Genomic DNA, 22,190 nt, shown 5'->3' with positions numbered 1-22,190 from the left:
TTCCTCCCCTCCCCCCGCCAGCTCACCTGCCTGCCCATCGCTGGCCTCTTACTTTCTGCTGCTGCCCCCGCCCCCTGCCACTGGCTCACCCTCACTCCCCAGCCTGACACTGGCCTCTTCACCACCCTGCCCATCCGGCTAGCCGTTGGCTGGCCCCACCCTCCCACTTGTCTACTCACCCCCAGCGGGCCGCACAGAGAGCCCAACTACTCCACCCCCCGCGGGCCGTACAGTGAGCCCACGTGGGCCACATGCGGCCCATATGTTGTGTAGGCCTGTTCTAAACCAAAGTCTAAAATTTTCACTGTGGTAGATTTAATTTTGTTAACACAGAATATCAGGGTTGGAAGGGACCTCAGGAGGTCATCTAGTCCAACCCCCTGCTCAAAGCAGGACCAATCCCCAGACAGATTTTTCCCCCAGTTCCCTAAATGGCCCTCTCAAGGATTGAGCTCACAACCTCTCAAGGATTGAGCAGGCCAATGCTCAAACCACTGAGCTATCCCTCCCCCCATTAGAGAGAGCATATTCTATCTTCGAGAAATGAGTTCAAGTTCCAAAAATGTGGAGAACAGCAAGAACCGATAAACGTGCAAACATTTAGTTAATGGAAGACTTGAAAAAAAGGTTGATGAAACAGTAAAAAAAAAAGTGGATGGGTCCTGATGAACTGTCACTGAAATCAACAGTACAACACAAATGATATCTTTTGATGAAGTTTCTTGCAAAGTTGCTTGAGTAGTTCTTGTTTTCTGAAAGACTGGCAGTTGGTCTCTGCAGATAGGATAAGACAGACAGTGTTTCAATATGATTTTCTAACTTTACCAGAAGTACATAAGAAATTTTATTCCAGCTCAAAGTGGTCAAACAGGTTTACAACAGAGATGATTTTTCAATATTAAGAAACTGTTTTACAGCTGGCATATTTCACCTCACAGTTGAAGTAGTACAGCATGAAACATGAAAACAATACTGATTGTGTTAAGTAGACCATATTCAACATTTTATATTCTATAGCTCAAACTAGAAATAAGCAAACAGGAAGATGGCAGGTCAACTACTGAGTACTGTATTGGGTACATATACACTGAATATTTAAAACATCCATAATGCAGTACTGTACTTCATTTTCTGGACATGTTCATATTCTTTTCTAGGCAGTTTAACTTTAAACATTAAAACAGGAAGTGTTGTATACAGTAAAGATTAAACACGCTTAACAATCAATCCTTCTGCAGAAATTGGGATTTCTTAATTAGTTGCGAATGAAAAAGTACACAAGTCCATAGCAATGGGAGCTCCAGACTTGCTGGTGCCAAGATGGTAAAGCAAAGTCTCTGCAGAACATGGGAAAAGTCTGCACCCCAGCAGGTGCTTTCTTCACTGTTATGTTAGTTGTAGAGGATCTCTATTTGTTAGCTTGTTTTTGAAATCTGGAAAAAAAGTTACATGGATTTCAAAAGTAATTTTTTATAAAAGCAGGATTCAGCAGATAGGAAATATCAGTCCTTCAAACAATTACAGCTGGAAGGGTATTCCTGAAGCCATCATAGCTCAACTAGTAAAGACAAACTCAGTGTTTACAGACTGACGGTAGGCTTCAAAATACAATGGAATTAGGGTTTGACTCATGCTCTGTCAAGAAGACCCAACACCATCAAGAATGAATTATTTCCCACCCCCCCTAAACAGTTTGTCAAGATTGCTTTTTTTGATCCATAAGCTTTGGTTCTCTTTTCCCACAACAGGTGAGAGCCACGTGTGTGGTTGCTGGCATTTCTCTATGCAAGTGAAGGAATGAGAGACTTCACTTACTGATTGTACCACAGTGAGCTGGATATGCATATGGAGTCTGCCTATAAACTGTATCTTATCCAGTAACCACTCCAAAGTTTCAAGGGCAAACACATACTGCTATGTGCTTTCCACAAGGCTAAGTGTAATCAACCATAATTCCTGCCTCAAAAAAATCAAGGCAACAGAACATTTGAAACCCTGGACTTCCATAGTACAGTATGTATTTTAGTTAGAGTAATTTTTTTTCCCCCCAAGTGGGTCTAAATATGAAAAGATCTAAATATAAAGAATCCTAAAGAATGTGAGCAAGCAACTGGGTCTTGCTTCTTAAAGAAGTCTTGTGCCTAAGACAAGCAGACTATTCTATAAACACTATTCTCCTTTGGCTGTAAATGTCACAGCAACGGAACAAAATGTATCTTGGGATACAATTCAGTAGTTTCTACGGCTATCCTTTCCACAGGAAGGAGGCGTGTGTGTTCTTCTGCCTCAACTGACTGAAACACCTTATATTTCCAATAAATAATCTAAGTGTGTATTTATTCTCTTGATAGTTACTTTTGTTACAGCTTTTACTACTGCTTCAATGAATCAATCCTTGTAGCTCCCAGTATTCTTATAAGAAATATTTCATCATTTTGCTTTGCGATCAGTACCATTTCTGCTAGAAATAGGAAGTGCTGATTCCTAGCATCAAGAGATTAAAACTTCACCCTTGTTTGCCCATCATTGCTGACTAATACACCTGTACTCTCAATGCTGAGCTAGCTTTTCTTTAGTTGTTTCGCCAAGCATTTTGAAACTCAAGCTAAAGGACAATTTAGGTTACTTGGCAAACGAACAAATAAACTGAATACTTATACAAATGTCTGTGACCAGAGAAATAGAAATAGGGCATTACTTAAGTGAAACTTAAATACAGATAACTGAATTGAAGCCAAAGAAAATCTACATTCAAATACTGACCTTAAAAAAAAAAAAAAAAAGAAAAAAAAAAATGGATGGCCCAATCTGCCTAGGCATTAGGATGGTTCTCAAAGGATACTTCCACTTCAGACTCCTTTTGGTAATTTTTATTATTGTACACAAGGCTTGCCCTTCTCTTTTTCCGTGTTTGAGTTATATTTTTGGTTTCCTGGGAAGCGGATGCACACATGCTCCTCCTGCGTGTTTTGCAAGAACCCCCTGCAACAGGAACACATTCATTGTTCTCTTTCCCCAAAGCTGAAAATTGGATCCAATTTTCTTGTCTTTGATGAATGTTCTCAGATTCTTTAAAGATGGATGCAGACATCGTCCTCCTCGATTTGCAAGCAGAATCTGACACAGAGTTCTTGTGAATCTCAGTAGGTATTTTAATCCACGCAAGTCCCTCATTTTCTGCATTTTTATGCAGCCTCATACTCCGTCTTACCTTTTTTTCATGATCCTCATTCGCCTTCAAGAAGGACTGTTCTATAGAGTAATGTAGATCACTAAACATTTCTGAGTCATTTTCTATTCGGGGTTCTTGCTCATTAGAATAAGAACTAGAGAGATTGTTTCCAAATGCTTCAAAATGGAGATTCTCAAGTTCAGAAAGGTACATAGTGCTTCTGCCTTTTCTTGAAGGCCTTTTGAACCTTTTAAGACTAGCATCACTGTCAGCTGTTCGTTCTCTTGCAAAGTCTGTAACAGAACATCCAGTTTGAGCATTTTCACTTACACCGATGTCGTGCAGGTTTAAGAACTCTAGCTCATTTAGCATCTCTGAGTTACCTGAAGGATGATCACTTTCCAGTACACATTCATTTTCTATTAAGACATCTCTCACTTTTTCATGTTCTTTGTTGTCAGATGTATCAAGTGGGAAAGTGCTCTTAATTTCTTGCATAATAGCGTTTAGTAGTGGCAAAAGAGAATTTGATTTTACAATGATAGGTGAAGTGTGTTCTCTCATAAGACTGGGCTCAGACTGCTGACAGCTGGTCTTATTGCGGTCTTCTTCACTGGTCTGATTATTCACACAAACATCACTCTCTTTCTGTTCTAGTGACATTAAGGATGATCCCAGCTCATTTTCTGTTTGAATGTTTTCCTGTATATTAAGCACCTCAATATTAATGGTTGAAGCAGGATCAGGGCCACTGTCTGATGACTGACACTCAATGCCACTGGTGCTGCTGGCTTCTACAATGTCAAGTTCTTTAGTGTTTGGACGTTTGTTTGTTATAGGCACTTTCCTTTTGATTCTTCCAACCACTTTTTTCTGTTCAGCGACTTCATTCATAGATCCTATGTGTACATTGCTGGATTTGGAATAATCTAAAAGGATATATAAAGTTTACAATTTAAAAAAGCTATATTGACACAAATTTATACTCAAGAGAATACCTGAAAGTAAATGTAAATTTCAAAAAGAGTTTCAATTTATTACAAAGAAGTAAAACCGTCACAGTATTTTACACTCTCCTCCCAAAGAACAGCAGTTTCAAGTAGTTAACACTGGCAGTTATTGTCAAAGCTATTCCGCACCGGTCATCTACCCAAGCATACAGTCTTTCTAGTCAGACCATTCTACAAATAATCAGAATTTTATAGGAAAGTTTGAAAGAGACCGACTGGCTTCAGTCAAATTAATAAAAGGCATAGGGAAGCAGCATACTTTCAGAGGCGGCCTGACATGTTAACGTGCATCAAGACTAGCTAGGCAATATCGTTTCAATCATGGGCAGAATTATGAGCTGCCCAGAAACACTAATCCAAAACAGGCTTTGATACTAGCATTTGAGATGCCTCTTCATTTCCCATTAAGTTAGGGTTTACTTGAAGTTGATTTGAGAGGTAAAATATCAGAATTCCCAGTGGAAAGATCACTCCACATTGGGTTGACTGGGAAAATTTAAAGGATCCAGGGATGCAGGTGAAGGAAAGCATTAACCCTTCCCTCTCAAGGCGGAAAGAGAATTTTATTAACAGATGACATGCTCCAAGCTATCATAACCAACATGGCAGCAGGCCACCTGCCTGCTACAGTAGTCAAGACACCATGCTGCTTCTAATCAGTCTATCTTTTCTTCTAGCTGCTTAACTTACTATTGCATTATAGTCACAAGGTCCCCCCTGAAAATTAAATATTACAATTCATATTCTGTATGCCTCACTGTATTAATTTTAGTACTGTGCACTAAGCTTCCCACTTCTACTATTCCATTTGTTTCCTTCACACTCCTCCTTTGCACTTCCTTTTATGATACACATGCCTGAAACTTTCTTCCTGTCCTGATAAGACAAGCAATTACCTTCTCTTCTTTCAAATCCTTCAAAATGAATCAGAACACTTCCCAAGTCTCAACTGTAGTACCAACTAATGAATTTTTAGTTTAAAAAATCCTAACTATTTCTTTCCAGCCATAACATTTTTGCAGCACTATGAGATACTGATCTTTTGGTCGTCCTGTGCAACATGCCTGTTTTGTCTGAGAACTTAAGCGCCCGAGAGCAGGAAACAAGTCTTCTCTTTTGTGCACTGTGAAGCATATTGCTGGTGTTCAAATAAAAAGATCGTATTCATGAGGCGGAAATATCAGTTTAACTAAAATATCTATAAAATAGTTGACCCTCATTACCAGGAGACAAACTGGAAGGTAGTGGTTGCAGTTTTTAGAAAGGAGGAACAGATCTAGATCTATACAGACTAACTTTGAGGTCACATGATGTGGGGTCACAGGATTCCAAAATCCTGAGAACCCATTCTTTAGAGAACCATAGCTTTGTGTGCGTGCACAGACTTACACTATATGTAAAATGTTAAAACAGAGGTAGACAGGGAAACTAAGATTTCCAGTTTGTTCATAGATGCTTAAGACTAAAAATTTTTTTTGTTTTTTAAAATCCCATTAGGAGTTTGTCCAAAGCTCAAAAAACATAGATATAATTTGGCAAGTGTGCTAATCAAAACATCCTTTGGGCATATCAGTGATTAACAACATGCAGATTTCAAATTCTTCCAACGTCTTCAGAATAACCTGGCCAACATTTTTCTTTAATGTAATGGATGAAGTGTACGTCTATGGTCCCTCAGTTGTGTCAATCCATTCATTAAAAAAATTACTGTAAACTAAAAATCACACAAGATAGCCTGAGGTTGAGGACCTAACCAACCCTCAAAAAACAAAGTTTAGGATTGACCACCTCAAGGATTTTCTGCCTTACCCAATCACCCCATTTATTTGATGGGCTCTTCTTGTAACAATTTCAATTTAAATTGCTACATTGTAAGAGTGCAGTTTTATCCAGCTGGGGCTTTGTAACAGCACCATAGATTTCCTGGATCATATCACTGAAGTATGATTCCCCCCCCCCCCACTTTCTCCAGGATTCTTCTTCACAAGATGATAAAGGTCAGATTTATTAGACTTTTTATATATGCATAGAGGCAAGAAAGTTAACAGCTTTTACAGTTTTATCATTGATTAAATCAAAAGTGAAAGTGTCTGAAAGGGAGAAAGACTATTACCTGAGAAGAGCAGAATGTGTGTCTTAGGTGAGTTTGGAGAAGATGGTGCAGAAGAGAAGACCTCTGGGATCTCAGGAATTGGGCTCAAAAGAGGTTTCTTGGAAGCTACTTCTCTCTGACCATACAAGGATTTTTCTACCTTTTTCTTTCCTCTTTTTCCTCCATAACCTCTAAGTTTTACCTTCTGAAAAGGTTTAGAAAAAACAGTATTATCCCTTTTAAGTTTTTCCAATAAATCTAGATCAACTAACAGTTTATTTATAGGGAGAAGCATACATTTAGGTAATATTTTAAGAAAATATGGTGTAACTGGACCAAAGTTATTCATTGTTGAATACAATAACTGGTATGGGAGTTACATCTTAGAGAAAGCTTACGGGGTCCTTTCTGTGCTATACTGTTGTACGAGGTTTCCCCTGCCTCTCATAAGAGGTCTTGAGGAAAATGGTATAAAAGTTATAGGTATATAAAGGCTATTGGGCCCAGCTTCACCAGTGGTACAGGAAGGGATTAGGGAGAGTGAGACACCTGTAAGATTAAAAAAAGTGTGTTGGCACTGGCATAAAAACAAACCCGCCAAAAAAACATTATGAGCAGATCTTGTAATTATTGAAGACATCCATGAAAAACTAGTTTCAGTAGTCATCTAGGACAAGAAAAATTAAGTGAGATATTCACACAACTGCAGTGTGCGGTTACTTACGGATATCCTTTTGGGGGCAGATTTGTTTTCCTTTCCTCTTTGAACCTTGCTCTTTCTTAGATTTTTAATATCTTGAGCATTTTTGGCCGTTATATCTGTCGAGATGGTAACACCAGTCTCTTCTGAAATGTTGATATACTGTTGAGGAACATCAATTCTTTTTAAAAGAGTACAGAAGCCATAACAATCTCAAAGTTATAAATCTTATGTTTATTTCACTTGATTAACTGAAGAAGTCATGATAGCAGTATTATTGCAGCGGGGAAGAAAGTTTTACCCCCACCCCATGCAGTTAAATATTGTCCTTTTTAAATATTTATTTTAAGGAGGGTGGATTGGTCTTCTGGCCTATCCTATTTCCTCATTAAAGTGCCCCAACCTGTAACTAGAGCTATACACCTCTATGCAGTGAGTCTAGTAAGGGATAGTATTGGAATATGTTAGAATCCTGTGCAAGAAGCTCCGAGCCACAAGTTCCTGATATCTAATAGTTGGTGTCATGCTGCTATTAGACTACTGGGCCAGCAAGTTAACACATTCTTTAATATTGCTAGCTGGAACACCAATCAATCACTACCTGCAGCATACTGACCTAACTGTAAATGTTAACCCTACCACGCACACATATATCCTGAAGATCTTACAGCAATCAAAAAAATTATATAGTGAACAGGAATGAAATTTGAAAGTTATCAAGAAGAGTTTATAATTGTGCAAGACTGAGTGTGGAAAAAGTAAACCAACTTTTAAAATAAAATTATGAAAGTATCACTGTTTTGTTAACCTTACCAATATTTATTTTTAAAAGTATTTAAAGGAAGTTCTCAATCATTTGTCACCAACATCTAACAATACAAAAAGTTGTTAATATTTGAGTTATTTGGAAGTTCAATAAAAATTACCAAAAGAAAATATTAAAAGATACTTACCTTTCTTTTAGTAGAGGACCGGGTTATTCTGGCACAAGAGTTTTTGTTTTCAAAGGAATTCATTTCTGTTAAATACACTGGAAAAGAAGAATCTTGGTTAAACTAAGAACAGCAGATATACCTGTCTTGGGAAATTTCAGGTATATCTCCTCTCACTATACACCTTGTCTCACCTTTTTTTAAATTACTCTTATTTGTTTAGTGTATAAAGTATGCCAAGCCCCTTAAACAAACATACAAGACAGCCTTTTCCCTGAAAAAAAATTTACAGTCGTAGATCAAAATATGACAAGCAGGTACAAGAAAAACTGAAGGGCTTGGGGTAAGGAAAGGGAGGACAAAGATTTTTTAGAGTTTTAATTTGTTTTTGGCTTTTGTTTGTTGTTTACATTGTAAAAATCCCTATATTAATACAGACTTCAAAACAAAACCCCCCCAAAAAACAAACAGATATATCCAAGTTACTAAGCCCAGTTCATGTTGGACCTCGCAGTTAAAGAGCCAGATTTCACCAGGAGTTAACATTGTCCTAGAGATTGATCCGGTACCCAATCGGGATCAATGGCAAAGCTCCCAATGATTCAATGTGCATGATCAGGCTATAAATGAGTAGGTCTAACCAAAAGAACCTTTTAGGCAGAATGTGAAATCAAATCCTAAATGCTTGCTGATAAAGCCTTTATGTCCACCACATCATCATACATTTTTTACATGCTGATCACACTAGGCACTCAGTTAAAACATGAAAAACAAGCAGTAAATTCAACTTCGACCAGGCACACACACACACACACACACAAATTCTGAGGCTTCAGTGAGATGGAGTTGGCCTATGAGCCAGTGAAAAATTAACATTTCTGATGCTTCAACATTGTGTCTTGTTTATCCCAAAGTTATTTTCAAGTTTTATCAAACAGCAGCATTAAACATAGTTCAATATCAAATGTAAGCATGTGTCCTTGGCATCTTTATGCTAAGAGATATCAAATATACAAATTAAGAAACCATATTATAACCCAACTTTACCTTTCCTATTCTCAGGGACTGCTACCGACTCTTGAAGAGGCTTAACATATTCCTGTATTTACAAATACAAAAATAAATGTTAAAAATCACACACACACACACACACACAGTCTTTCAATATTTCAAAAACCTGCTTAAAGTGGCATATGAATGGCCTAATGGAATTTTCCTTTCTTTACAGGATGAAAGAACTTACTAATTGTCACACATACCATGTTTCATAATGTCTCTACAAAAAGTATGAAAGGCCCAAGAAACAAGATGAGGCTAAATACGACATACTTCCAATATTGTAACAGAATTCACTCCAAATGGCAAATCTGCAGGCAGAACAGCTATGCAGGATGCCTAAGGCAAATGAAGCAAACAATTTAATGTTTAAAGAGTAACCATTCCAAGATGTCAAAATCTGGACTAATTTGACATTTCAAATTTTTTTAAAAAAAGAACAAAATGGAATGATAAAACTGATTGTAGAGATTAAGTAGCCATTGTAATAAGTTAAAGCAAACTCACATCACCATCACAGTCATCAAAATTTGGCTGGGATAAAGGTTCTCTCATAGGACTTATTACTGTGGAAGGGTTATCGCTTTGTGAGCCTGGGTTACTGATTGGGGTCGCTCCTTTATGCAATGGTGTATTTGCAGGCAAGGTTTTATCAAATACTTCTGGGCTTAGCTCCTCTCCAAAAGTAACCTTCTTTCTCTTCATTGGCTTTTCAGAGCTGTACTCATCTGTTGTGTCTATTGTTTTAGTATTGCTTCTATCTGTAACAAAAGATATTAAATTCATAGTGACCTCAAATGCAATTAATGGAAATATTTCACTTTAAATTCTCTTATTTTATTTAGAGACTTGAACAGGCAATTATTTCAAGCACAGAATTCCTAATGAAGTCAACAGGATTTTTCAGTATGGATCTACAGTATTACAGATTTGGAACTATGGAAAAAGGAGACAAAAATATAGGAGACCTAGTTTTACAAGAAACTCAAATATAACTGAAGATGAATTGCTTTATGGTTTTTGGTAGGAAGAAATAGAAAACTATTGACTATAAAAAAGGAATCCCAGAGTTACTCTTTTATCAGGTTCCCTCTGAAGAAGCTATTCAACAGGTAAGATGGACTGCCAGGTTCTGACATATCCAAGTATTGCTTGAAAGTTAGTGTTAAATGATAGTTATAGTGAAAATGTTAGAACAATATCAAAAGTTAGTTATCACCCTACATCAGTTCAGTAGCCTGCATGCTCGGGGTCTCAGTCCAACCTGGGAGGGCAGTTATCCATCCACCACCACTGCAATGAGCATCTTTTAAACTAAACTACTACCTATCAAAGATAGTCACTTCAGAACAGAAGGGAGATATATTGGTTGGGTGGTATGGAGAACCGCTCATGTTTCTAAATTGTTCACTTACATAAACACTTCACATTATAGTAATCTTGCATACATAGTGCCTTTCATCCACAGTGCTTTACCAACTAATAAATTAGGGGCAAGATTGTGGCCTGGGCTGCATATAACTCAGCTGTGCCTCTGTACAACAACCTGGACCTTGGCTCTGGGTGCAAAGAGATAAAGGGATGTTGTGTCACTGCTCCTCCACACACACCCCCCCCCCCCCCACACACACACACTCTAAGCACATTTTTGGATCCACCTGTGATGGATTGGATCACAGAAACCCCCTGGGAGCTGCCACCTGATGTGCCAAGACTACTCCCCACCCGCTTTCCCAGCCAGCTTGGGACCCCAGCACCCTGTCTTGCTGAGCCAGACACTTCAGTCTGCTCCAACAAAGACCCAGGGTCTGAATTACTTGCCCCAAACCTGCAGGTTTACCTGAAAGCAGCTAACAGAAGCGTTCCGGTCTATCACTCAGATGCCCAACTCCCAATGGGGTCTAAACCCAAATAAATCCATTTTATCCTGTATAAAGCTTATACAGGGCAAACTCATAAATTGTTTGCCCTCTATAACACGGATAGAGAGATATGCACAGTTGTTTGCTCCGACAGGTATTAATACATACTCTGAGTTAATAAATAAGTAAAAAGTGTTCTGTCTGTTACTACTTGGAACCACTTAAATCCTACTTTCTGTATTTAATAAAATCAAAGTAAGTCACCAAGCAAAATAAAATAAAATGCGCAATCTAGGTCTAATCAAACTGAATACAGATAAGATCCTCACCAGTTCCAGAATGCTCCCCTTTACAGATTAATCTCCTTTTAGCCTGGGTCCAGCAATCACTCACACCCCTTGCAGTCACTGCCCTTTGTTCCAGTTTCTTCCAAGTATCCTGGGGAGTGGAGATTCTCTCTCTTTAGCCAGCTGAAGACAAAATGGCGGGGTCTCCCAGGTGTTTAAATAGACTCTCTCTTTTGGGTGGAGACTCCCTCCTCACCCGTATGCAAAGTCCAGCTCCAAGATGGAGTTTAGGAGTCACCTGGGTAAGTCATGTCCATGCATGACTCTCAGTTTTTACAAGTGGCATCCATTGTTTACATGCTACCTTGAATGTCCTCAGGTAGACTTCTTATGTGGATTGGAGCATTCCAAGATCCATTTCCTTTAAAAAGGAACAGGAGTACTTGTGGCAACTTAGAGACTAACAAATTTATATAGTCTCTAAGGTGCCACAAGTACTCCTGTTCTTTTTGCGGATACAGACTAACAGGGCTGCTACTTTGAAAATTGTCCTTTAAGCGTTTCTTGATTAAGTACTTAATTTCAACATTCCTTTCTCCAGGAACTGACCAAATGCTCTATTAAGGCTTTGGCTACACTGGCGCTGTACAGCGCTGCAACTTGCTGCGCTCAGGGGTGTGAAAAAACACCCCCGAGTGCAGTGAGTACAGCACTGTGAAGCGCCAGTGTAATTAGTGCCTGCAGCGCCGCAAGCTACTCCCCTCGGAGAGGTGGAGTACATACAGCACTGCAAGAGCTCTCTCACTGCGCTGGCGGCGTGACTATACTCGCGCTTCACAGCGCTGCCGCAGCAGCGCTGTGAAATCCTGAGTGTAGCCAAGCCTTAGGGTTATTTAGAAATCAAGCCAGTACACAGCCAACATTCAGAACTTCGGATACAAAAATGATACATGCATACAAATAGGATTAATACATTTAGTAGATCATAACCTTTGAGATATGTTACATGGCATATGTAGCATAAAACACATTCTAAGCATATTTCCATAAAGCCTTATGGGAGATACCATCATACCCTCCCCCTGAGCTTACTGCCAGAGACTTGGACACTGTCCATGGTGGAGGCAGTACATGTAAAATCCCTGTTTGTCACACTCCTGTTCAGTACCTTTAAGCCATATGTCATTCCTAAGGATCCTAGCCAGTTTTGGGGTTCCTGATCCCCAGATGCCTGAAAACAGGTTGGGGTGTAGTACTGCTAACAGAATGCAGACAGAAATATCTGTTAAAGTGGAAGTGTCTTGGCATTTAGCCACCAATGCCATGAGGCGGTGTGCCTCAGTTTCCCCTTCTACACAGCAGCATGGGCCTGTTATGCTTTTGCTGCTTTTTACAGGTATGGGCTGAAAAGTAACATACTGGTGGGGCTGTCTTGTCACCACCCCCAGCATGTACAACAGTTTCTTCCACAAATCAGGTATGTCCCACATCTTTAAAGGGTTTACCACTAGTATGAATTCTTTTGTTTTATCCCACAGATGAATTAGCCAGACACAAGGTTAACAGCAAATCTACGGTAGACAGGCTTCATTCACTCAATTGGACTTGTTTAGCATCGATTGCATTTTCCCAGTTCTCTGTGCCCTCTGGTAGACACTCCGATGCAGATTCTTCTGCCTCTTTGGGGAAGGCTTCTAATTCAGTCATGTGTTTGGGTCTTTGGCCAGGAAAGGTTGTACTGCAACCATGCCTGCCCTTGGCCCCTCCCTCTGGAATTTCTCTGGGCTGGACCCCACTCCCTTGTGAAGTTCCACCCATGCAGAGATTTTCCCCCGCCCTGTCTTGGAGAGAGAGTTTTATCTCTTACAAGTGTAGCAAGAACAAGGTCTTTCAATGGGGCACTCTGGACCCCTTTGGGCACCCCACTTTCTGTTCCCAACTGGTTAGCTGGATGGACTCCCCCCTTCCAGGAGACCTGACCCCCAGGTTTCCCTTAAAACCTGATCCAGAGGAGAGGGGGCTGGCATTTTAAACGCAGACTTTTCACCCTCCTCCTGGGAAAAGTCCTTTCCTACAAAAAGTGGGTAGGACTCTGTCCCCCTCCCCCACCCATCTGGGCTTCCCTCTGGGTCAGACCCTCTTGTGTCCCCCAAAAGGGAAGGTGACCCTGCTCCAGCTATGGGCTCACAGCTACCAGCTATGACAGACCTCTCACTGGCCAGCAAAATCCCTCCCCCCCCCTTTCACTCGGGTTGGGCTGACGCCCAGCTACAGAGTCCTTGGGGTCTGTTCCCACTGCAGCGGTCACCAGGACCCCAACTTCAGGACACAAGTCTCCCTGCACCCCAGGGCAGGTCCTGCCCCCTGCTGATCTGTAACTTCCCGGCAGTCAGCAACCGGGGAGGCCCCCGTTACAAGGTGGTACATCCCCCTCCCCCGGGGAGATGATCATGGAAAAGGAGCTGGCTTCGTCCAGCCCTTCCCTCTTGGAACTTCCCTTGAGCCCCGGGGCTACAGGAACTGGCTACAACCATCCCTGCCCCCAAAGCTGCATCCTTTACTGCTGCAGAGGAATCTAAGAGACACCCTCCTATTCCCTCAGCAGTCCATGTGACTTCACCCATCTCCTCCGGGGCTTTTAGCACAAAGATTTCTTCTCACTGCTAACCAACCATGGGACAGTCTGCCACATTAAAGAAATCATTCCCCAGTAGAATCGGTGCAAAATTGTGTGCCGCCGTTGCAACAGTTAGTTCAGCCTGCAAATCCCGAGTTTGCATGTGTATTTAGCTAAAGGTGCAAGGACTTTGCAACCCCCTACCCGCTCTAATTCTGCCACTTTACCTGGCAACAAATCCTTCTCCTGGATCAGGTCCCTCCTGACCACAGAAATCTCAGCACCCGTGTCCCTCAATCCAAGAAGCACTTCACTATTGATTTTAACATGCATATGCTCATTACTTGGTTATGTGGAAGCAAGCTTTAGTACAAATCCTGTGTGGAAAGAGGCCACAGCCTGGCTCTGAGAAGCCACAGCTTCATGTGTTACTTGTTGCCTGTTTCCACTCAGCAAGGGACACCTATTCCTCAGGTGCTCACTGGACTTACTATAATAGCACCTCTTGGGCTCTTCTGCTTGCACAGGAAATTTGGGGCAAGTACCAAGGGAATGGGGAGGTGACCCCCCAGCCTCCATTTTCCCAGGAGTAAAACGGTGATTCTGCTTTCCCCCGACCCTGTACCCCTCTGCCAGTGGTTTGTTTGATTGCAGCTTGTGCTTGCTCATAAAAGTCTGCAAACGCAGCTAATTCACCCACTGCATTTACCTTTTTGTCCCACAAATACTGTTTTACATCATCACTGCACATATTCAGGAAAAAGAAGAACAGGAGTACTTGTGGCACCTTAGAGACTAACAAATTTATATATTCAGGAAGTGTTCTTGAGTAACCAGATCACATATCCCTTCGAAGCTTGTAATGCCTCCCCCACACCCACCAAATCTCTCATTTTATTGGCATAAGCCACATTATTCAATCCAGATCCCCTCTTAAAACTCCTGAATTTAACCCTGTAGGTTTCAGGTGTAAACTGAAACGGTTTCAAAACCAGATCCTTAAATTTACCATAGTTTGAAGCATCATCAATATGCATCTTATTGAATATGGCCAGAGCTCTGCCAGTCAATTTTGCTATCAATGTGGTCATCTTTTGATCTTCAGGGATGGCACGGAGGGTGCGTAGTCTCTCAAAGGTGATGAAATATTAGGCAATATCGCTGGATTCCTCATAATGTGGACACAGTCGCTCCCATTTATGGATTTTTGGGGAAGTGGAGCCAGCAGGTGGAGGGTTTTGTCTCTTCGACTCCATTACAGCCAGTTCATGCTTCTCGGCCTCCCTAGCTGTCTCGTGGGCAGTTGTCTCTGCCTCCACCTTTACGGTCTCTGCCTCCATGACTCTCTTGTGGGCAGCCTCCTCCCTCTCCATCACTCTTATGTTCATTTTCTCTCTTTTGCTTCCAGTCTAGCCAGCTCTAGTTTGTTAGCTGCTTCACTGGTAGTCATTTTCCTGCTTTCTTCTGCTGGGCCACACCCCCTCTGCAGTTCACTGAAACTGAGATGCACTCAGCTCAGTGTTCAGACTTTATTTTGCTTCCTTTTCTGTCCCTACTTCCTTCAACCGAAATAAGCAAACAGAAAATAACAAACCAGTAACTACTTTGTCCGTTTTCCAGCCACCACACTTAAAACTCACTTAAAATCACTACCAGTATCTCAAAGCAATCGGTTGTGCACAGATCCTGCTTGACTATGCCACTGTGACGGGTTGGATCACAAAAAACCCCTGGGAGCTGCCACCAGATGTGCAAAAGACTACCCCTGCTTCTGTTTTCCCTGCCAGCTCAGGACTCCAGCACCCTGTCTTGCTGAGCCAGCCACTCCCGTCTGGCTCCAACACAGACCCAGGGTCTGAATCACTTGTCCCAAAGCTGCAAGTTTACCTGAAAACAGCTCACAGTAGTGTGCTTGTCTTTAGCACTCAGATGCCCAACTCCCAGTGGGGTCTAAACCCAGATAAATCCGTTTTACCCTGCATAAAGTTTATGCAGGGCAAACTCATAAATTGTTCGCCCTCTATAACACTGATAGAGAGATATGCACAGTTGTTTGCTCCCCCAGGTATCAATACATACTCTGAGTAAATTACTAAATAGAAAGTGATTTTATTAAATACAGACAGTAGGATTTAAGTGGTTCAAAGTAGTAACAGACAGAACAAAGTAAGTCACCAAGCAAAATAAAATAAAATGCGCAAATCTATGCCTAATCAAACTGAATACAGATAATCTCACCCTCAGAGATGCTTCAGTAAGTTTTTCTCAGACTGGACATCTTCCAGGCCTGGGCACAATTCTTTCCCCTGGTACAGCTCTTGTTGCAGCTCAGGTGGTAGCTAGGGGATTCTTTATGATGGCTCCTCTCCCTCTCTGTTCTCTTCCCCCCTTTATATATCTTTTGCATAAGGCAGGAACTCTTTGTCTCTCTGGTTTTCCACCCCCCCCTCACTGGAAAAGCACCAGGTTAAAGATGGATTCCAGTTCAGGTGACATGATCACATGTCACTGCAAGACTTCATTACTCACTTGCCAGCACACACATATACAGGAAGACTCACAGGTAAATACAGCCATCTGCAGACAATGGGAGTCATCAAGATTCCAAACCATCATTAATGGTCCACACTTTACACAATTACAATAGGCCCTCAGAGTTACATTTTATATTTCTAGTTTTAGATACAAGAGTGGTACATTTATACAAATCAGATGATCATACTCAGTAGATTATAAGCTTTGTAATGATACCTTACAAGAGACCTTTTGCATGAGGCATATCCCAGTTACGTTACATTCACTTATTACAGTATTTTCTCTAAAACTTTCTCAGTTACATTATATTGACTTATTATCAAGTTTTTGTAAAACCATATAGACTGCACAACGTCACACCTACCGTGACCAATTTTTCACAAAAACCATTTTAACTTTGAAAGTATTTTAAAAGTTATATCCCAGGGATATTGCCGTACATTAAATATTCAGTTTTCTTACATCTTCTCACTACTAAAAAAATATGAAATGGGCACTGTCCACTTGAAGTCATGTTTCCATCTTAAAGTTTTGTACCTGTTGTTGTATAATGGCAAAGATTGCTGAAAGAAAGGAATTAGTGATATTGTCTTCCTTCCCCCGCCCCATTCACTTTGAGAATTTGACAGTACTTTGCATATAGACAGTTTCCTCTTTTTCTTTGTTCATTGTACTACCTATCCCATGAAATAGGAGGACATTTGTGCACTGCTTACTTACACTCTTTCCTCAAGTTCTGCAACAAAGTGACCAGTAGCAACAGCATCAAGTTCAACTTGACAGTGTTCCTTTTAATTAATGGGAAATAAAGATTATGCCAGTTTAGAAACATATAAAAATTTCTGACCTGTTTGCAGTTCTTCACAACTTCTTGAGAGATCAGAGAATAAAAGAGGTTCATTTCCTTCCATGCCAGTAGTATTGCTTACGAGTTCCTATTAAGATCAACAGTGTTATTCCTGTCTAATCAATACAGTAGTGTAATACCTATTATTGTTATAACGCTTGCCTGTTCAGGTTTAATTTATCCAGGTTTCAATTTTGAAAAAGGATAATGAAAGTCATTTTCTTTAAATAATTCTTAGTAATCAGCATAAACTGAGCATTAGATAATCTTGTTTTTTAGAATGTGTACTGTACATGTTGAAGGCCCCCTGAAACTTTCAAAATAAATTCAGACAAACCTCGTATATGTAAAAAGGTCACAGACATACCCCTTTCACAACCTAACAACTGTTTAATACAACTTCCAATGCATTTTGTTATACCATTAGTCAAAAAAGATGTTTCTTGGAAAACATGGTTCAGTTAAAAAAAAGTTACTGAGTAGTGAATACAGTAATGCTTCTTTAACGTTTTCAAGTTTATATTTATGGATGAGATCAATACACCAACCTTCACGTTTTCCATCAGTAGTTTTACTGGTGTTTTCTTCAGAACAGATCGAAGGCAGGAGGAGCCGTTCTGTGATTGTTCACTGGATGGAAGGTTTCCCTTTTGCGGTGGCGTAACAGGTGGCATGGTTTCATCAAATATCTCCAAGCTCAGTTCTTCTGCAAAGGTAACTTTCTTTCTGCTTAGCTGCGATCCAGTATTACCTCCAACTTCCTCACTGATGCACTCAGAAGTAATATCTTCAAAATGAATACAAATATCAAGATTTAAGGGCTTTAGATGTAATGTTAAAAAATTTAACATTTGTTGCAATACATGCATGCTGCTACTTAGTCTCAAAAGCTGCTTAAATGCGTGAATTCCTCAGAAGTTAGGTTTTTGGTGTTGTGGTCTCCATTAGAGATGCATTATGCATGAGTTAATCCATACAATATCATATATGGTAGTTTATTTCCTGTGTTTAAAATATAGCTGCTATAGTACTGCAATTATTTTCTTTTCTATTAAGATTGTGTCAGCATTTCTGTTATACTTCCCTATTTTCTGGAGGTTTAACATGCAGTTAAGGGAAGTGGTCAATGAGAGATGGATTATCACACTTTTATGTGAAATCTATGTTAATCATAAAAGTTCCTTAATTATAATCTCACCTTTCTTCGAGTCTAATGATATTTCTATTTCAAGGAATGCTTCAAATAATTACTATTTATGTGACATAAAACTTTACAAAACACATTCCAAATTGTTGGACTAAATATTTTGAGAGTTGGAAAACTGTTTTTATATGAGTACTTAACTCCTCATTAAAATAGCTTTTAGAGCTGCAGTACTTAAAGAAAGGAAACATTAAAGTATGAATGAAGAGGCATTGAAACTTATTAGAACGTAAATTCGTAATGTGTTGTAATACTTGTTAGTTATAAAATAAAGCTTTTTAGAAGAGAAAGGCTTTTTAAAAGGTAACAACATTAGAGGTTCAGAAAAACAAAGCAAGTTCAGAGTTATTAATAAATATCAAAAATTACAGCAAAAGAATCATTTACATGAGACTATTTTCTTTTCTACACTCTTGAGAATCTCCTATTACTCTTGTTGGGGTACAGAATATTTAATTTTCTATTAAATTCTCATTTAAAAGAAGCATTTCCAAATATTGTAGTTTATAGCAAAAAGAGCTGCATAAATCTGGGAACCAGATTAATTTGAGCTTCTCTGCAGCAGCAATTGAATAGTACTTTATCATCCATGGCACATTTTTTGCCAGCATTGGTAATACAGCACAAAGCAATATTGACTTCTGTTGTATTTGAAACTCCTAATCATAAAGGGATAGCATCACTGCTTGTGAAATGGAAACATAATTAATAAGGCATATTTAGTTTTTAAGCTTCTAATAGAGTAGTAACAAAAGTAGTGATGAATCTTCTTACTGCGTGGTGTCTTTGGGATGCCCGTTAGTGGAATAATCTCTAAAGATAAGCTTCCAGATTCAGTAATTGGTGGCGTACAGGGAATTTCCTAGAAAAAAGGAAATTATAGCTCTTTTTACCAGAATACTGATATGCAAGGAAACACAGTAAAACAGTTCAAAAAATATAAAAAAAGTAATGGATATTTTTAAAGCAAAAACCTGAATGCAGCTTCGTTACTTAAAGTTATTAGCAGTGAACCATAAAGAAAATGTATTTTGTTTGTGCTCACTGAAATTTGTTTCTATGTCTAAATAGTCTTTTTAAAGGAGTGGTTTCAAATGCTTATTTTTCACCTCTGATCATCAAGGAAAGACAAAGAGGAGCTTCTGGAGGACAAGAGTTGGAGCTCTGAATCCTAAACTGAAGGGATGGGGTGCTGAATCTTTTACAAAAAAAGAAGCTTCTCTCTTAAGTGTTTCAGTTAAGCAGCAAATAAATCAAGAACCAAAAAAGTTAAGCTTTCTGACTAAACATCCTCTCTCTCTCTCTCCAAATGCTCAGTTCCAGTCCTCAAAAACACACACACACACACACACACACACAGGGAAGGCAGGCAAGACTTGATATTTCCAATGTAAATCAAAATCAAAACAAAACCAACCCCCAGCCCCAAATTTTAACCGGAGACAAGCCTGAGGCCCATTTAGAAGAAAGACGAGGATAAAATATTAAAAGGCTTTGCAGTTCACTTGGAAGGCTGTCAGTACAGGATCAAATAGACTAATAAGTTGCCTATCTGTAGGCAAGGACTGTGAGGTAACTGTTGGCAAATAGTGACTTTAATAGCAACTCCTGCTTATGACTTTTTCCCTTTTTCTTTGAGCATATAATGCATGTTAAAGAGTCAGGTAATATTCCTTCTGTAGGAATATAGTTTTCATTATCACATTACTAGTCTCTTTAGTTGACTTTATTGCCACAAAATATCAGCAAGGCCAAAAGCTTATCAGAATTCAAAAGAGGATTTCAAATGTATGTACCTCTGATTTTTCTCATGTACATTAGTTGGGAATAAAAATAAGGAAAATAAAGTAGTAATATATTTCAGGGAACAAAGTACCGACTAACTGATGCGGGTTAGGAAGAAACTTCCCTAAGAGCGTTTTTTTGTTGCAGGTTACTTGCACCTTTCTCTGGAGCTTCTGGTGGAGGCCACTATCAGACAGGACACCTGACAAGATAGACCAGTGGACTAGCAATTCTGATGTATGGTATATCTTAAGTAGAACTTGTATTACATCCAGTAGGGTTTCTTTCCCCTTCCCCTATTTGTGCAGCGGCAATAACACGCCTTTTTCCTTGAGGAGGAGAGGCATGGAGAACCTTTGTTTTGCATCTCTTCTAAATGACTACATTAGTTAACCGACATGTTCAAATTTGTCCACATGAATCTCATAGTTGTAACTGGCAGAACCTAGAGCACACATGGAGGGTGTTTCCAATGAAGAGGTATTGCTCTGTACCATTATCATCAAGCTCTACCCTTATGTAGAACTTTGAAGTGTGATTTGACCTATGTACAAGAAATCTACAGATGCCAAATGTAGTAAGTTACAAAATTAAAATAATATTCATTTCTGTAAAGGGAAGTTTTAATTAAACCTGTGTGTGATTACAAGACAAAAGATAACATTGTCTATTAGAAGACTTTACAGTAGCCAAACATATTTTAAGCCTACGCATGTAGAAAATTGAAAAAAAAAAAAAAAAAAAATCCACACTGTGGTATCAGGCCCATAATTGCTGGTGACAGAAGAGGAACTAAGGATGACAGAGGTGGGGCTAAATTTCAATGTAGTCAATGCACCAGTACCCCCCAACAGATTTTTGCTCCATCAGCAGTTCCACTGCTCACTATGTGAATTTAATTCCTACAAGAGGGATCTGCTGATGCAATTTCATAATTAATTCCCCTCACCTCCTTAAAGATATACACATACCTTTGAAATTGTAGCAGTAGTAGTTTCAGTGATGGGCACCTCCTCTGATGGAGAAACAATCTTGCATACCTGGATACTGGCTGGAGTTTTATCACCATTAGTTAATTTTTCTTTCCAGTTTTCCCTATACGCAACTCTCTTGCGTTCAGATGCTAACTCTTCACTCAACTGCAACTGTTCATGCTGTTTTGTAAAAGGTGATTTGTTCTGAGCTGCATTTGTAAGTTAATAAAACAAATAAACCTTAGGTTTTCCATGTAGATCATTTACATCCCTTCACTGCATAAGATAAGCTAGAAGTCTCTCTAATCAGACAAAATTAAGAACATCTTTTGAATTCTATTTTGCAAGTAGTACTATATTACTTATTTTCATTTTCTTGGGGGTTTTAAATAACGCAAACAACCAAAACTAGATGATTATTTTGTGGATGGTATGGGAAAGCAGTAGTATAAAGGGCTCAGGTAAGTAATAAAGTAGAATATAGCAATGTATTTTCTGGCATCTTTTCTATACTTACCATTGAGCCACATTAACTTTTCATGTGCAACATTTGTTAATTTCCTTTTCCTATTGGATGGCTTAGAGGCCTTAGCGGATAGGGCAACTTATCAATAATTTGGAGTTCTTTCATCATTTGAGTACGTTAATTATATATCAAAGAAATAAAATGTAAATTCCAAATACTACTGCATTTTTGAAGAAGGTACTGGACACCAAATCTTCACACAATTGGAACGGTTACCAGAAATGTAAGGACCAATGCAAAATTTGCAAATAGTAACTTGATTTCAGTCTCTAGATTGATGAATTCATTATGAAAGAGGGGCAGATAATAAAAACACATTCAATGAAAAGCAAAAGACAAGAAGTCTGATTAACTGTCCAAAAAGTATACTCACCATAGTCAGAATAGTACTACATAGTTTTTTTACTTTCTAAAATTTTATCAGAAAAGTCACTTAGGCAACAGATAAACACACTGGACCTTTCAGTTAGTTTACCTTTTTATTCCGTGAAACCATGATTCAAGATTCATCTTGAAACTGGGTTATTAAAATAGAACGATCATTTATGGTTTCTATTCAGACCAAAATTAAATTACCATCAACATTATTGA

The 22,190-nt window shown here is 39.3% G+C and overlaps 1 protein-coding gene across 3 annotated transcripts in view; it reads right to left on the bottom strand.

Moving 5' to 3' along the window:
* Positions 1-831: 831 nt before the first annotated feature.
* Positions 832-22,190, bottom strand: part of CDCA2 (cell division cycle associated 2) — a 28,576-nt gene continuing 7,217 nt past the window's right edge. For all 3 annotated transcript variants that reach the window (XM_054017365.1, XM_054017367.1, XM_054017366.1), the window contains exons 5-14: positions 21,071-21,282; positions 19,089-19,176; positions 17,659-17,897; positions 17,111-17,198; positions 9,470-9,723; positions 8,954-9,005; positions 7,928-8,004; positions 6,999-7,136; positions 6,296-6,479; positions 832-4,101 (exon numbers count right to left, since the gene is read on the bottom strand). In XM_054017365.1, the coding sequence (XP_053873340.1) occupies positions 2,813-4,101; positions 6,296-6,479; positions 6,999-7,136; positions 7,928-8,004; positions 8,954-9,005; positions 9,470-9,723; positions 17,111-17,198; positions 17,659-17,897; positions 19,089-19,176; positions 21,071-21,282 (2,621 nt within the window). In that variant the 3' untranslated portion in view covers positions 832-2,812. The remainder of the gene's footprint in view (positions 4,102-6,295; positions 6,480-6,998; positions 7,137-7,927; positions 8,005-8,953; positions 9,006-9,469; positions 9,724-17,110; positions 17,199-17,658; positions 17,898-19,088; positions 19,177-21,070; positions 21,283-22,190) is intronic.

The sequence above is a fragment of the Malaclemys terrapin genome, chromosome 2 (assembly GCF_027887155.1).
Source record: "Malaclemys terrapin pileata isolate rMalTer1 chromosome 2, rMalTer1.hap1, whole genome shotgun sequence".
NCBI classification, from domain to species: Eukaryota; Metazoa; Chordata; order Testudines; family Emydidae; genus Malaclemys; species Malaclemys terrapin.
Note: the sequence above shows the minus strand (reverse complement) of the source record. Positions and strands in the feature narration are given on the sequence as shown.